Raw genomic sequence first — 17,879 nt, 5'->3', positions numbered from 1 at the left:
GAGCCAAAGCAAAAACAACACCCAGCTGTGGATGTGACTCGTGATGGAAGCAAGGTCCAGTGCTTCCAGCGTAAAGAGCAATATTGTATAGGAACCTGGAATGTTAGCTCCATGAATCAAAGCAAATTGGAAGTGGTAAAACAGGAGATGGCAAGAGTGAACGTCGACATTTTAGGAATCAGCGAACTAAAATGGACTGGAATGGGTGAATTTAACTCAGATGACCATTATATCTACTACTGTGGGCAGGAATCCCTCAGAAGAAATGGAGTAGCCATCATGGTCAACAAAAGAGTCCGAAATGCAGTACTTGGATGCAGTCCCCAAAACGACAGAATGATCTCTGTTCGTTTCCAAGGCAAACCATTCACTATCACGGTAATCCAAGTCTATGCCCCAACCAGTAATGCTGAAGAAGCTGAAGTTGAATGGTTCTATGAAGATCTACAAGACCTTTTAGAACTAACACCCAAAAAAAGATGTCCTTTTCATTATAGGGGACTGGAATGCAAAAGTAGGAAGTCAAGAAACACCTGCAGTAACAGGCAAATTTGGCCTTGGAGTACAGAATGAACCAGGGCAAAGGCTAATAAGAGTTTTTCCAAGAGAACGCACTGGTCATAGCAAACACCCTCTTCCAACAACAAAAGAGAAGACTCTACACATGGACATCACCAGATAGCCAACACTGAAATCAGACTGATTATATTCTTTGCAGCCAAAGATGGAGAAGCTCTATACAGTCAGCAAAAACAAGACTGGGAGCTGACTGTGGCTCAGATCATCAACTCCTTATGGCCAAAGTCAGACTTAAATTGAAGAAAGTAGGGAAAACTGCTAGACCATTCAGGTATGACTTAAATCAAATCCCTTATGATTATATAGTGGAAATGATAAATAGATTTAAGGGACTAGATCTGATAGACAGAGTGCTTGATGAACTATGGATGGAGGTTCGTGACATTGTACAGGAGACAAGGAGCAAGATCATCCCCAAGAAAAAGAAATGCAAAAAAGCAAAATGGCTGTCTGAGGAGGCCTTACAAATAGCTATGAAAAGAAGAGAAGCCAAAAGCAAAGGAGAAAAGGAAATATATACCCATCTGAATGCAGAGTTCCAAAGAATAGCAAGGAGAGATAAGAAAGCCTTCTTTAGTGATCAGTGCAAAGAAATAGAGGAAAACAATAGAATGGGAAAGACTGAAGATCTCTTCAAGAAAATCAGAGATACCAAGGGAACATTTCATGCAAAGATGGGCTCAATAAAGGACAGAAATGGTATGGACCTAACAGAAGGAGAAGATATTAAGAAGAGGTGACAAGAATACACAGAACTGTACAAAAAAGATTTTGACGACCCAGATAATCATGATGGTATGATCACTCACCTAGAGCCAGACATCCTGGAATGTGAAGTCAGGTGGGCCTTAGGAAGCATCACTACAAACAAAGCTAGTGGAGATGATGGAATTCCAGTTGAGCTGTTTCAAATCCTAAAAGATGATGCTGTGAAAGTGTTGCACTCAATATGCCAGCAAATTTGGAAAACTCAGCAGTGGCCACAGGACTGGAAAAGGTCAGTTTTCATTCCAGTCCCTAAGAAAGGCAATACCAAAGAATGCTCAAACTACCGAACAATTGCACTCATCTCACATGCTAGCAAAGTAGTGCTCAAAATTCTCCAAGTCAGGCTTCAACAATATGTGAACCATGAACTTCCAGATGCTTAAGCTGGTTTTAGGAAAGGCAGAGGAACCAGAGATCAAATTGCCAACATCCATTAGATCATCCAAAAAAGCAAGAGAGTTCCAGAAAAATGTCTATTTCTGCTTTATTGACTATGCCAAAGCCTTTGACTGTGTGGATCACAATAAACTGTGGAAAATTCTGAAACAATTAGGAATACCAGACCACCTGACCTGAGTCTTGAGAAATCTGTATGCAGGTCAGGAAGCAACAGTTAGAACTGAACATGGAACCACAGACTGGTTCCAAATAGGAAAGGGAGTATGGAAAGGCTGTATATTATCAGCCTGCTTATTTAACTTATATGCAGAGTGCTGCTGCTGCTGCTGCTAAGTCGCTTCAGTTGTGTCCGACTCTGTGCAACCCCATAGACGGCAGCCCACCAGGCTCCCCCGTCCCTGGGATTCTCCAGGCAAGAACACTGGAGTGGGTTGCCATTTCCTTCTCCAATGCATGAAAGCGAAAAGGGAAAGTGAAGTCGCTCAGTCATGTCCGACTCCTAGCGACCCCATGGAGTGCAGCCTACCAGGCCTCTCCGTCCATGGGATTTCCCAGGCAAGAGTACTGGAATGGGGTGCCATTGCCTTCTCTGTAACAGGCATCTAAAGCCCTGCAACTTTGGTCTTCATTAGAGATTTTTTTTGGGTCATTCTAGACTTTTTTTTTCTCTTTCCAAATGGATGTGGTGCTTTTTTTTTTAGAGGAAGGCTGCACTATCATGACTTTCTTGTATGTTAAATGCTCTTTAATCTCCTCTCTGCTACCTTTTGGCAATCAACATTCTTTTAGTAAAAAAAAAAAAAAAATCTAATTTCATTAGGTTCTCAAATACAGTTGGATATTGTTGATTTCAGTGTTCTTCTCTTATTTTAAATGTTCTTTGTTCCCCAAATTAGCTATCCACTTTATTGTTATTTTTAGCTTTGGAGAATGCTGCTGTTGCTGCTGTTAAGTCGCTTCAGTCATGTCTGACCCTGTTTGACCCCATAAATGGCAGCCCATCAGGCTCCCCTGTCCCTGGGATTCTCCAGGCAAGAACACTGGAGTGGGTTGCCATTTCCTTCTCCAATGCATGACAGTGAAAAGTGAAAGTGAAGTTGATCAGTCGTGTCCGACTCTTAGAGACCCCATAGATGGCAGCCCATCAGGCTCCCCCATCCCTGGAATTCTCCAGGCAAGAACACTGGAGCAGGCTGCCATTTCCTTCTCCTCAGAGAATGAATTCTTTCATTTATTATTTCTGTCATTTATGGGGTTTTCAACATCAATTAAAAATAATCGCTACTCTCTTCTCCTTTCTTTAATATTATTTTCTGATGCCTTGAAATGTATACTTACTTAATTTATCATTATTTCCTATTTATTAACTCAAATATTTATAAAGTTATAAAAATTTATTTGAACACCTCTTATAGTTTGTAATGTCATGGTTTGTAAAATATTATTTTATACATATTTTTCAATTTTGTTTTTAACCAACCAAAGTGTTGTTTAAATGAGAATTTCAGTTTTAAGTGGTAGAATTTTAGGTGTTTTTAACTTCAAGCTTTACTTTTAAATTCTAGATCTACTTCTTTAGATCAGAGAATATTTTCTACACTATTTCTGATTTTTGGAGTCCATTGTATTTCTGTAATTCTTTCTGGGACATATAAAAAGGACATAGGAAAGAATTAAAAAAAAAAAAGGAAAGAAAGAAGAAAGGGAGGGAAAGAGGAAGGAAAGAAAGAAAGAGAGAAAGAAAAAGAAGGAACAAAGAAAGATATTTGTCTGATTTCAAGTTATTTTGAAAGGGGAAAATCAGTTCTTCCAATAAACCAGACTGTGATGTGTCTATCACAGTATCAATAGCCACAAAAAACCAATTAGAAACAGCGTTTCTAACTGGATTCCCTCAGTCTACAAGGAAACTGTAAAAAGACTAAGAAATCTCTAAGTATCTGCTACTTTCTCACTATAGCTTTTCCTACTTTATTCTTTGCACCTCTTGAGCACTAATTACTGAGATGCCCAGTTGCTGATCTTCTTTTTGCTGGTAACTAAATCTAGAGAGTACCTGCTTCCTTATTTCATACTTGGATTTGTTAAGCAAAGCATGTATTCTATAAAAAGCCCATTCCCACTTATTGAGATGTCTATAGCTTCTGTGGAGTGAGCTAAAGAAGCAAAATAAACCTAAATTTTGATTTTAGGTGTGTTTGATTGGTAGGCTTCCACAATATAGAGTTTCTGTATGTATTTACTCTCATTAATTATATCAAATAGTTTTTCTGTAACTTTATTAAAATTTTTTTTTCTCAACTTGATCTTTCATGAACTGGGAGAGGTAAGTTTAACATTTACTATTACAGTACCATTATGCTTTTTTCATCCATGCATTTTGTGATCTTTCACCTTGTAAATAATAAGGTGATATTATTTAATATACAGGTTTTTCTCATGAATATAGCTACACAAAGTTCTCTATGCAAGGTATTTAAAGATATTACATTAAAGAATGTTTGTATAAGGAGACTTATCAAAATATTAAAACTTAGAAGCACCTCTGTCTTCAGAGATGATTCAGGGTGGTAAATATAAACATCTCTCCTTTCCTCTCAGAAGAGGATTTGCTTACACTTCGGGTGAAGATAAGGTTTCTCTCTGCAAAGCAAATATGAGCAGGTCACCGGCAACCTTAAGTAATATCAGAGTTTCATAATTTTGGGCTTTCTTTCCCAGAGTGCAGAAAAATGCACCCTGTTGCATGGGCTGGTATTATCTGGTTTCTTTTGATACTGTTTGTGTTAGAACTGGATCCATATCGCTATGCTTCTATGCTCGTAATTCAGTCCACAATTTGGAACTTCTGGAAACATTGAAGAAGGCAATGAACTCTCATCCTATTGTTACAACATCCTATGGTTTAACTGACGAGTGAGATTGAAAGAAGTATAATAAATGATCTCAAGTCTTTTTTTTTTTTTTTTTAAACATGCTTGTCAACAGGATGGGTGTGTAATTAATTCTTTTTTTCCCCCCTCATGTTCAAGCTCAGGTATAACTTCTTCCGTTCAACCTCAACTCCTCCAACCTCAAGGCCTCACTTGTGGGTAAATGAGTCCATTCTGTAGCACCAAATTATTCATTGCATGTTATATATGTGCAAGATGGTATTGCTGGAGATTCATGTTATATTTAAAATACAATTTTACCAAAATGAACTGATATGATCTGCATTTGCCTGACTCCTGTGTCAGCTTCCTAGCTGGTTAGAGAACATACACAGAAAGGACAGATACTACTTCATAATGTCTGCATATGTATGCAGATTCACTGAAGGGGTTTTCCCCCTTACCTTTCTGCATGTTTTCTCAAAAAATGGCACTTTCAATTATTCTTTATAAAAGTAAAATAGCTTAGCTATAGACTCACAGCTAGAGTAATAGTACCAGACACTAAAAAAGATCTTTGTCCTGAGATTTTTTTATATTATACATATAGAGGGTATTTAAAAATTTTATACACTTTATTTTCTTGTTCTTTTTTAAGGGCAGGTGTTTGAAAAAAGGGCTCATCAAAAGGTTCAAAAGGAGTATCAAAGATCTTTTCAGACACTTTCAAGAAACACATGAATTAGAAAATTGTTTAATCACAAGATGTTTTCATTAAATTTCAGATCCATTGATATAATTAAAGAATGCCTTTGGAACTCATGGGCTTCCCCAGTAACTCAGCTGGTAAAGAGTCCTCCTGCAATGCAGAAGACCCCGGTTCCATTCCTGGGTTGGGGAGATCCACTGGAGAAGGGACAAGCTACCTACCCCAGTATTTTGGGGCTTCCCTGGTGGGCTCAGATGGTAAAGAAACCACCTGCAATGTGGGAGACCTCGGTTAGATCCCTGGGTTGGGAAGATCCCTGGAGAAAGAAATGGCTACCTACTCCAGTATTCTGACCTGGAGAATTCTATGGACTGTATAGTCTATGGGATTGCAAAGAGTCAGCATGACTAAGTGACTTTCACTTCACTTGGAACTCACAAATATTTGAAACACCTTCTGCTGTTGAAAAATGAGAGAATTGTTCCTTGCTTGTTGAATCATACTGAGTTAGTAATTGATGTTCAGTCTAGGAACACTTTTTTCCAATCCCTTTTAGGGCTTCTCTTACATCTTGGTTTCTCAGACTGTAGATGATAGGGTTTAACATGGGAATCACAATCCCATAAAAAATGGAAGCCATTTTTTCTTGCTCTTGAGACTCTATGGTACCATGATGCACATACATATAAGAGAGTGTTCCATAGAAAATGGTGACAGCTGTCAGGTGGGAGGCACAGGTGGAGAAGGCTTTTTTCCTCCCTGCAGCAGAAGAGATCTTCAGGATGGCAGACAAGATAAACATGTAGGAAAAGATGATGACCAATATAGTGAATGTCAAGTTAAACCCCACAAAGGCTGCTAGTACCATGATGCTGAAGTAAATATCGGAGCATGAGAGGGCCAGAATTGGGGGTTCATCACAGAAAAAGTGGTTAATTTTATTGGATTTGCAAAACTTCAGTGAGAAAGTAAAGCCTACATTGACAGAAGCATTCAGGAAACCCATGAAGTATGAAGCAGTTAAGAGTTGACTGCAGACTCTCTGGGACATGACAGTTCCATAGCGAAGTGGGTTACAGATGGCCACATAACGGTCCACTGCCATAGCCCCCAGGATGTAGCAATCACTTGTTGCAAAGGTGCCATAGACTAGCAACTGCACCATACATCCGAAGAATGAGATGGAATTTTCAGTGCTCATCAAATTACGCAACATCTTGGGAGTGATAGCAGTGGCATAACAGAGATCAACAAAAGCCAAGTTTTGGAGGAAAAAGTACATGGGGGTGTGAAGGGAAGAGTCAGTCTTGATGAGTAGTATCATGCCAATGTTACCCACCAAGGCGACGACATAGATCACTAGAAATACTATGAAGAGGACATGCCAAGACTTGTGTTGACCAGTGAATCCCAGGAGAATGAATTCAGTTACTTCAGTGCCATTGTTTTGTCCCATGGCTTGTAATGATTATCAGCTGAAAAGTTGCAAAGAAAGAGCAGAGAAAGCTGACTATTGTGATTCTTAAATTCTAGAACTGGAAAGAGTACAATATATAACTTCACAGTAGGGTCAGAGAATAATTTCCATGACATAATTGACTTAGATATTTAAAGGTTGAACCTTGATATTTGACTGAGATATTTTTAGTTTGGGGATGTTGTGGATCAAAGAGCATCTGTGTTCTCAAAGTGCAGAGTGATGGGTATTTCATAAGTACATCAATCCAGGAACAAATGAGATATACATAAAGAAATACTCTAATTATTCTTTCTTTTATGCTCCCTATACTTTAATTGGGCATCCCAGCTTGCTCAGTGCGTAAAGAATCTGCCTGCAATGCAGGAGACACAGGAGACATGGGTTCAACTCCCCTGAAGGAGAGCGTAGCAACCAACTCCAGTATTGTCTGGAGAATCCCATGGACAGAGGAGCCTGGTGGGCTACAGTCCATGGGTCACAAATAGATGCGACTGAAGCAACTGGGCATGCAAGCATGCTCATATACTTTAATTAGAAATTCTAATTGGTTTAATTACTAATCATTGTATTTGAAATCCATAGAATTCTATATGATCTTGTTTACACTCATCTTTGTATTTTTCCTTTTATCCTTTTCCTTTCCTTAGCAGCTCTTCTCTACTATGATGGTCTCAATGAAATTGTAGAGTTCCTTATGGAAGTGTCTATCACAGCATTTATGGTTGGTAAAGGATTTATTTCTTTATAAAATTTCCAATCTGTTGTGATCCTTTACTTTTGTAAAAAACAACGAAAAGTTCTCAGCATTGTGAACATTTTGTGATCGTTTAAGCACCCGATCTCACTTTCAGTAGTTGCCCCATCACAGACTAGAGACAGAGAGTCCAAGGATGGGTGCTGGTCCATGGATCACACACTGAGTAGCACTGCTCCGTGGTGTCCATGCATCCTAATTTACCGGTGTGCTTTCCTAGTGATGGATAGCAGACTGCCTACCACTTGTCTCCACTCCAAATAACCCAGAGTGAAATTTTTGTAGGATGTGTTCCTAGAGAAAAAATTTTTGATCTGCAGGCATACTCATATTTAACTTAATCAAAGTTTTTCAGATCACTTTCCATAATGGATATCCCGATGTACAGTCATACTATTCATGCATGGGGATTCCCATGTCCTCACTTCCTAGTGAAAATTTGTTATTTTCCTAATATTTTTCTGCCAGGAAAATAGGTATAAAGTGTTGCCTCATTTTTATTCATTTATCCCCTTTAATTACAAAAATGTGATTATTGTCTATTATTCTTCTTAGACTAGGGGGTTTCTATTGTCTTGTAAATTGCCTATTTATATTATTTATAAATCCTTCTATTGATTGATTTTATATGTTCTTTGTTTATCTAAGATTTGAATACCTTATCAGTTTTTGCCTGAAAAATTTTCTCACATTCTATCATCTATTAATTTTTCTTATCCTTTAGAAAACAGAAATTCTTAAATTTAAAATAACAAGTCTTCATTTATTTGCCTTATGCTTGTTCGTTTGAAGGGTAAACTTAATTTCCCAGTTCATTTCCCCAGGATAGTAAAATGCGATAATAAAACCTTTTTCATTTTAGGTTGCTGGCATATGGTGTTTATGGCACATCACATTTTATATCATATATATAATTTGATAAATCTTATTCGTGTTTTCTCAGTATTTATTTTTTTAAAGAGGCAGCAGGAAAACAGGATAGAGTAATAGTAGTCACTGTGTGTCTCACTCTGTGTGTATGTGCAAAATATTTAAATATTTTAAAAGCATTATGTGATTTGACTTTTATTAAACATTTACAGATAATAGACCCAGTATATTACAGGTAACTTCTACCAAACATTTTTGAAACGATTAATTCTAATATTTATTTATGTAAATTTGTTTGAAACACATACAAATATCAAAGAATTAGTATCCAGTGTAAGTAATTTCTATAAATTGCCCCATGGGAAAAATTCACAAATGAAATAATCGGGACAATTGTAGAAGGGAAACTTATATGGCAAATAGGAAAATGTCACATATAACAACTCACCAGTAATCAGATATGTGTATATTAGTACTGCCTTGAAATAGAATTCTACACTTCTCAGTCTAAAATGCAAAGTTTAGGTGAGAATGTAGACTCACATATTTCTGATGTGAAGGTAAATTAGGATAGCCACATTGGAGACAAGTTTGGAAATATTAATGAAATTAAACACATACCTCCCTTTGGTCCATAATTTCCATTTAAGTCGCTTCAGTTGTGTCCGACTCTATGCAACCCCATAGACGGCAGCCCACCAGGCTCTGCTGTCTCTGGGATTCTCCAGGCAAGAACACTGGAGTGGGCTGCCATTTCCTTCTCCAATGCATGAAAGTGAAAGTGAAGTCTCTCAGTCGTGTCCGACTCTTCGAGACCCCATGGACTACAGCCTTCCAGGCTCCTCTGTCCATGGGATTTTCCAGGCAAGAGTACTGGAGTGGGGTGCCATCGCCTTCTCCATTATTAGTACATACTTTACACCAAATATGTAACTGAGCCTCCAATGAAAATAATGATGACTAGGCAGCTTGCCGCAGTTGATCAATACATAGTTCTGTATATGATCAATGATTGTAATGGTGTCACTCTAGTTATGGGAAGATGCAATAAGAGGGAATGTTTTCCTGGACCATAGAAGACAGGTGTCCAGAGATCTTTAATTATAAGACTGAGTCCAGTAATAGCACACTGAATGGTCTATCAGCAAAATCTTCTCTGGAACTAGGAAAGAGCCTTAGCAGTGTGCATGGAATGGTCATGAAATGCCTCCCAAAGTACAGTTGAATTTATGACCATTTGGAGAACCTATTGTTGGAGATATGTCTCCAGGACTTGGAAACGGCAAACCTGAAAGAACAACACTTGGACAGTCTCTGCAAGGACTGACAAGTTTATTTCTGCAGTCAAGCCTTTTTATAGGAGCCAGGAATAAACAGCTTAGAGCATACAGCCAGCAGAACATGGACAAGGCTAGGATATAATCAGTAAAAGATACTTCAAGGAACAGCGCATTCTTAACGACCCATGTATTTATCCATGACCCATTTTCTGAAGCAACGTCTTTAATGTTTAATTGTTAAATCTAGGCGCCGAGCATAGCCAAAGGCAGGAAATGTTCTTCAGCAATCAGTACAATGCCTGGGTACTTCTGTCCCTTCACCATTTTCTGATGGACTTTCTCCTTCAAGGCTATTTAGCACTGTGCCTCCCAACACCTATCAACTACAGACTGGCACTGCCAAGGGCATTTGCCATCTGCCTCCACAATTTCCGCAGATTGAATCCTGTGCTCCTGCAGCTGTTGACCTTGGATGTGCCCAGAAGGGAGTTCAGGGTGGATACTCAGGCATTCTGTGCTCCAGGAAAACTGGTAGGACAGGTCTTTAGGCAGATAGATATTTTCAGGAACCGATTTCATGTCTGAATCCTTGCATCTCCATATATCTAGGAAAGCACTAAATCCCTTCGTGATGACATCAGCTCCTCATGACAAGCAGAAAACCTCTTATAAAGTAAGTTCTCGATTGTGGTGAACTCCTCCTTCACCAAAAACATATATATTGAGCTTCCCCCACTACCTCTTTGGAGCAGCTTCTCAGAACTATCTAAGGTGCTGTCTCCAGGACCGAAGCCCTTATTTTGCCTCAAATAAAACTTAACTCACACACACACACAAAGTACATATTCTAGACAAATTAATGACCACATAAACAAAGATATATAGGCACACTAGACTTGTAAATATGTGTACATATGAATGCATACACAGAAGAATGTTCATAGCAGCATTCTTGAACTCAGGAAAAATAAAACTTTTATTAATATTATTTTAAAAAATAATATTAATAAACCAGTGAGAATTCAGTAAACTGGTGCTGTGACATTTATGTAGATGTATTTCTGAAATGGAAAACTGAGTAATAAAAAGCAAGTTGCCAAACTTAGATGGTGGCTACATGAATAACTCATTTGAAAAAACCCTGATGCTGGGAAAGATTGAAGGCAGGAGGAGAAGGGGACGACAGAGGATGAGGTGGTTGGATGGCATCACCGACTCAATGGACTTGAGTTTGAGTAAACTCTGGGAGTTGGCGATGAACAGGGAGGCCTGGCGTGCTGCAGTCCAGGGGGTTGCAAAGAGTTGGACACGACTGAGCGACTGAACTGAACTGAACTGACATGAATGCTTGTTATATTATTTTAAATATACTTTTATGCACCTTAAATATTGTGCAATGACAGAAGTTCCTCACAAAACCCCCACATCCCCATACATCAGTAGAGGGCTCCTTCCTCTGGAGTCAGTAACTCCAGACAGAGCTGTGCCTCCACAGATGCGATGGTCAGTTTGGGATAAGAAGGGGCCTTTAGTGGTGGGGATGGAGTGTATCAAACCAAACCCCACGACTGATGTTGACAATCTGGCTCTTTCAAACATCTTGAGAAATGAACACAGTGGGATAACTCTGCAGTGAAGGAACAAGAAACAATTCTCTCCTTTCAACTGAGTGAGAGCTAAAGGCCAGTAAGTATGTGAGTTGCCTCCTCAGGTAAATTTACTGTGAAATAAATTAAATGCAGCACTGTCACGGAGGCTTCCATCCGGTAGGTGAAAGCGCTTGTCAGAGGAAGCAAACATTGATCATAAGTCCACTTAACTAGAATCTTGATGAGATAATGACACTTGCTGTGTTAATTACTTAGAATTCAAATGAAATGTATGCCATGACATTTTCCAAGTTATGTAAAAATCAGTACAAAGGCACACACACACACACACACAGACATACAAGAACCTAAGTTTCTGAACATGCTTAACCTATTCTGAGACCTGCTGCTTTGCAGCTTCATTTGTATTCAGGACTATGCAGTAGAAAGGACCTGAGTTTGAACTCTAGTCCTACAACCTCACAGAGAAAAATGATGTAAGTCTACCCCTCAGCCTCAGTTTTACTTTATATAAAATTGGGATCACAGAATTACTTATAAGGTATGAGACTCATTGCAACACCATGTACAGCAGCAAAAGTTTGGAAACAGAGTTAAATAAATCAGAATAGATTCATACCATGAATCGTGGGTTTCCCCTGTGGCTCAGACAGTAAAGAATCTGTCTGCAATGCAGGACACCCAGGTTCAGTCCTTGGGTTGGGAAGATCTCCTGGAGAAGGGCATGGCAACCCACTCCAGTATTCTTGCCTGCAGAATTGCATGAACAAGGAGCCAGGCAGGCTACAGTCCATAAAGTCACAAAGAATCAGACACGACAGAACGACTAACACTTTCAATTTTTCTTTCATGAATCAATATATAAGTCCAACAAGCATGAGATAAATACATACCCTTATGGAAAAGTGTTCATATCAGAATGCCAAATGAACAAACCAAGTTGCAGAATAGTATGTAAATCTGGACTCTCTTAAAATAATACTTTTTTGTTTTGAACTTACCCTCCTTTAGCTAATTTTCTGTATTTATCCATGAAGAGGCTCTGGAAGGATTCATGCCAAACTTTTAATTGTTATCCTTGGGTGTGGGAGTAGATAGAGGAGGTCTTTAAACTTCAGCACTTTTTCATTTTAAAATAACTTTGTTTTATATGGTGAATGTGACTTAAAGTGATGTGGTTTATATAAACTCTCCAGCACAGGGCCAGCCATTGAATGGGCACTCAAAACTGGTCATAACACATGCAAATAACACACTAAAGTCATGTACTGCTGACTACTAATCATACATTCATTCATTAAATCTTTCACTCAATTGTTCATTCATATCCTCGGGCAATGCTCAGCCCAGTTCAAAGATCCCTTACTCCAATTCCACTGTGTCATCAGGGATGAAACCTTTATTCTAGGTCTCAGGGTGAAACTTACTAGAACTTTGACCCTTTTGTTCCACCATTTCCAGCACATACTGGGATGATACATGACTGTTTGAAAGATGGGCTGTGCTCTGATCTACTTACATGAGAGTTTCATCCAGATTCTCGTTCTGCAACTGGTACAGGCTGTTTGCCCACCAATGTCTCTGTGTGCCTCCTTCTAACTGGGGAGTTTAAAGCTTAAGCCTAAGGGATCAACACTTGCTCCCTTGAGAACCTGAGCTTCCAGGGGCTGTAATGGAATTAGAATAAACAATGTTCAGTAGTCATTTCTGCTGAAGAACATTCAAGCTTTCTCTAGAGAAGATACATTTAATCATGTTACTGTCACTGGGGACTTTTCTTTGTCTGTGTGTTGTCCTGTTACAGAACAATTCCTTTAAAAATTTTTTTATTATGAGTCAGGTTGAACAATTTTTATTATGCCTAAGAATATGCGTTCACTTCTAGAAAACTGGTCTCATCACCAAAATCAGAAGAAAGCCCAAACTGATATAAATTTATAATCAGACAGAGTTACTACTATTTGAATACATTTTTTGTATTACCACTTTGACCATTTTTTTTAATTTGAAGGAAAAACTGACTCGGATCTCTTTTTTTCTAATAATGTTTACATTTTAAAACGAGCCCTGGATAAAGACACTCTTCTCTTTCTTTCGGTTACACTTTGTACCATGAGAATGCTTCAGTTAACAATCTGTGGAATAAGAGATTTTGAGTAGTCCTTGGCTATCAGGCTGCTAGGGTTACATCTTTAATCAGTGAAAGGAGAAAGCTAGATTCAATGAGTCTGTAACTTCTTGTTGAAGGGAAATGATTGGCAAAGGCTGGTGAACTGACATTCAATATTCCTCATTTTGAGTAGACCAAAATCCAACTTATTTTTGGCTGTTACTTTTGCAAAAAAGACTCATTTTTCCTTCATAGTAATAGTTTGGGAGTCAAGGTTCATTTTGTGATTTTCTCAGTCCCTTCCACATGCTGGTTGCCTCACAGTCTAACCTGTCTGCTCTAATGCTAGGCACTACACTTCTCAAATCAGGAAAAAGGATCCCGGAGGGCAGGGTGACAACTGCATACACGCTCTTGGTCAGGAAGACAAAAGCTTTCCCCAGGTCCAGCAGACTTCTGTGTACATCTCACAGAGCTCTGACTCTGGGTCCTGCACCACATGTCCTCCATTACTCAATTTCAGTGCACCTGTGGTCAACAGCTCTGCCGGTGTTACTAGTGGCAGGTTTCCTAAGGTATATCCCTGCTTCCCTGCCTCAGGAATATCTCATAGGCCATGGAAGACATTGAGTGACCATCAAGCTGTGGGGGAGGAGAAGGGAATAACTGGCTCACCAGAGGGACAGGTGTCTGGGACGTGTTACATAGTTTAGTAAAATCCCTCGTGTCACTGAGTTGCAGTCTCCTGGGTGTCAGACAGCTGATATATTCATCCTTTCTGTGCTTTGGTCCTTCTATATGTCATTCTTCTTGCTCCCTCCCTGTGCTGCTTGGACAGTTCTCTCCCAAAAGTTCAGTACACTGCATAGTAGGAGGGAACTGTCCCTGTAGGACGGCTGTCAGTTCAGACAATGGCAGACAGGTCAAGGGTCCTCAGAGCCACTCTCACTCACTGCTGTTTAGTCACTAAGTCATGTCTGATCCTTTGTGACTCCCTGGACACCAGCACACCAGACCTCTCTGTCCTTCACTGTCTTTCAGATTTTGCTCAAACTCATGTCCATTGAGTCGGTGATGCTATCCAACCATCTCATCCTCTGTCACCCCCTTCTCCTCCTGCCCTCAATCTTTCCCAACATCAGGGTCTTTTCCAGTGAGTTTGCTCTTCCCATCAGGGTGGCAAAGTATGGAGCTTCAGCTTCAGCATCAGTCCTTCCAATGAATATTAGGGTTGATTTCCTTTAGGACTGACTGGTCTGATCTCCTTGCACTCCAAGGGATTCTCAAGGGTCTTATCCAACACCACAGTTCAAAAGCATCAATTCTTAAACCCTCAAACTTCTTTATAGCCCAACTCTCACATCTGTACACGTCTACTGGAAAAATGTTAACTTTGACGAGACAGACCTTTGTTGGCAAAGTGATGTCTCTGCTTTTTAATATGCTGTTTAGGTTTGTCATAGCTTTTCTTCCAAGGGGCAAGTATCTTTTAATTTCATGGCTGCAGTCACCTTCCACAGTGATTTTGGAGCCCAGGAAACTAAAATCTATTTGTAGCTGGCTACATATTAGGGGTCTCCACAGTCATCCTCTGTTTTGCTAATTCACTAGAACGACTCAATGTCATGGACTGAATTTTCATTCTCAGCTGCCAAATTCTATTTTGAAGCCTTAACCCCAGGGTGATAGGTTTAGGAGATTGGGCCTTTTGAATGTAGGTAAGTCATGAAGATGCGGACCAAATGAAGAGGTCTATCACCCTTAAAGGAGACCCCGGAGAGTTCTCCAGTTCTTTTCCCACTCTATGAAGACACAAGGTCGGCTCTCTGCAACCCAGGAGAGGGCTCTCACCAGACTCCAACCTTGCTGGCACTCTATCTCAGACTTCTAGTCTCCAGAACTGCTACAAGTAAGTTTCTGTTGTTTAGGAGCTACTCGGTCTATGTAAATTTCAGTACAGCCTGAACTAACACATCTGGAATTCACTGTACATATAATTACAGTGTTACTACAGCAAAAGGATACAAATAATAACCAGCCAAAAGAAGATACATAGAGGGCAAAGTCTGTCAGAGTTGCAAACATGTAGCTCCCATTATCCTTAGGGATGCATCACCCCTCTTGGGTGTCAACGTGTGGCAATACACATGGAGTGTGGCCAGCCCGGCAGCTCACCTGAGCCTCTGGTGTGCACAGCTCCTTTCTGGGCTTTGTGTCATTGCTCATGTGGCTGACCCCTATTTCCCCATCACTCTTGGAGTTTCAAGGGTAATAACTTTAGTCTCCAGTTCTTCTGGATGTTGGAGCCATTAGGGCACATCCCAAGCTCCCATCACATATCACGTTGTTACGACTGTCCAGTGTTCAAAACCTCCAGGCAAACAAAGATGCTTCTAGGGAAGGCATTTCAGGGACTTTGAGTTGACCTCCTGTAAGGTGAATCCTAATGTCAGACCTTTCTGCAGGTAAGGTTAATTCTTCATCACACACCCCCACATATATTACCTTTACCCAAGGCCATATCTCAGGAATGCTAACTAAAACACATACCATTCTAGCTACAGTAGAAAATGGACAGTAGAATATCTATTTACTGGATGCATTACCTTCTATATGGGTTCTTTTTAGGTAGGAATAAGAGGAAAATGGACAGTGGATAGGAGAACAAGTATATTTTGCCCCAGCTACTGAATACATGTAAGGAATGGTGCATAGATTCTTTAAGTTCTGTAGGTATCTTCTCCAGGTCATTCTTGATCATAACTTTTATGTGTGACACTGTATATTATTCCATCTTGGTCTAGACTAAAATTTTCTATAAAGTTAGGCATCTTTGCTAACTCTTGATTTCCAATTTTGGTTGAACAATTGAACCTTGATCACAATGTCTTAGAGACAGGTGCTGGATTCCTGAAGCCTTATGATATGTTACAAGAACAGTTAGCTGTTCTGCACTGTAGCTAGCATTCTTTCTCATTGCACTGACCATAGTTAGGTTTTTTTGTGCATTGTCTGTTCATTCTTTTAGTAAACATTTCACAGACACCTAATATATTCCTGCACTATTAGGTACTGTTGTCAAAATAATGATCAAACTGCAAATTATCATTGATCTACAGAGATTAAATTTAAGTTCTTCTCATATATATATATATATATATACACACCTATGGCAGTATGAAAGAATTGATCAGCAAAAATATACATATATTTTTAAAGTGTTATTAAAATATAGTTGGTTTATAATGTTGTATTGGAAGGACTTCATTGGAATCAGTCCTTCATTGGAAGGAATGATGCTGAAGCTGAAACTTCAATACTTTGGTCACCTGATGTGAAGAACTGACTCATTGGAAAAGACCCTGATGCTGGGAAAGATTGAAGGCAGGAGGAGAAGGGGACAACAAGGATGAGATGGCTGGATGGCATCATTGACTCAATGGACATGAGTTTGAGCAAGCTCCAGGAGTTGGTGAAGGCCAGGGAAGCCTGGCATGCTGCAGTCCATGGGGTTGCAAAGAGTCAGACATGACTGAGCAACTGAACTGAACTGAATGTTCTATTAATTTCTAGTATACAGCAGAAGTGATTAAATTATATATATTTATATTCTTTTCCATTATGATTTAATCACTGGATAGTGAACAGAGTTCTGTGTGCTATCCAGTAGGACCATGTTGTCCATCCATTCTATATATATTAATAATTTGCATCTCCCAAACTCCCAACCCACACCTCTCTACAATTCCTTCCCCTTGGCAATCATATCTGTTCTCCATATCTGTGAGTCTGTTTCTATTGCATAGATATGTTCATTCCTGTTGTATTTAGATTCCACATGCAAGTGATATCATATGGTATAAAAAGTAATTACTCCAGGCAGTAACAAGTTGAGTAGGTTGTAAAAATGACTGCAAATTCTTTCCTTCAATGCAGTCTCATCATTTCAAGGTGATGTGTCAGATCCTTTCACTAAATGGTGGAGTCAATTCCTCTGACTCCTTAAATCTGAGTTGGCCATGTGACTTGCTATGGCCAATGTCATATCAGAAACTGCAGCAGAATACTCACGACTTGGATATGCTTGGCACTCAGTGTAATTAGTTTATGCCCAAGCAAGAAGGACTTATTCCTTATTGATTGTAGAGCTTCTTTTGCTTCCTCATTTCATAGGCAGTAGATAAGGAGGTTTAACATGGGGTCATAATGCCACAAGATAAGGATACTTTTCCGTATTCTTCAGAGTTGATAGATTTAGGCTGTAAATACATGAGAGAGGGAGCTGCAAAGAATGATGAGAGCGGTCAGGAGCAAGATGCCTGTGGCAGAGGACTTTTTCTTTCCCCATAGCAAAGGACAAGCTCAGGATGGTGAAAGATATGTGTATATGAGAAAACAAGTACCAACACAGCTCAAAATGAAGTTAATATATAGAATAGATTAACAT

General features: G+C 39.4%; 1 protein-coding gene across 1 annotated transcript; it reads right to left on the bottom strand.

The window, feature by feature from the left end:
* Positions 1 to 5,854: 5,854 nt before the first annotated feature.
* On the bottom strand, positions 5,855 to 6,784 carry OR5AK29 (olfactory receptor family 5 subfamily AK member 29). Its single transcript, NM_001390341.1, has one exon. The coding sequence runs from the start codon at positions 6,782 to 6,784 to the stop codon at positions 5,855 to 5,857; it is 930 nt and encodes a 309-aa protein (NP_001377270.1).
* Between the last annotated feature and the right edge of the window lie 11,095 nt (positions 6,785 to 17,879).

The sequence above is a fragment of the Bos taurus genome, chromosome 15, assembly GCF_002263795.3.
Source record: "Bos taurus isolate L1 Dominette 01449 registration number 42190680 breed Hereford chromosome 15, ARS-UCD2.0, whole genome shotgun sequence".
NCBI lineage: Eukaryota > Metazoa > Chordata > Mammalia > Artiodactyla > Bovidae > Bos > Bos taurus.
The sequence above is the reverse complement of the archived record's forward strand: the minus strand, read 5'-3'. Positions and strand labels throughout refer to the sequence as shown.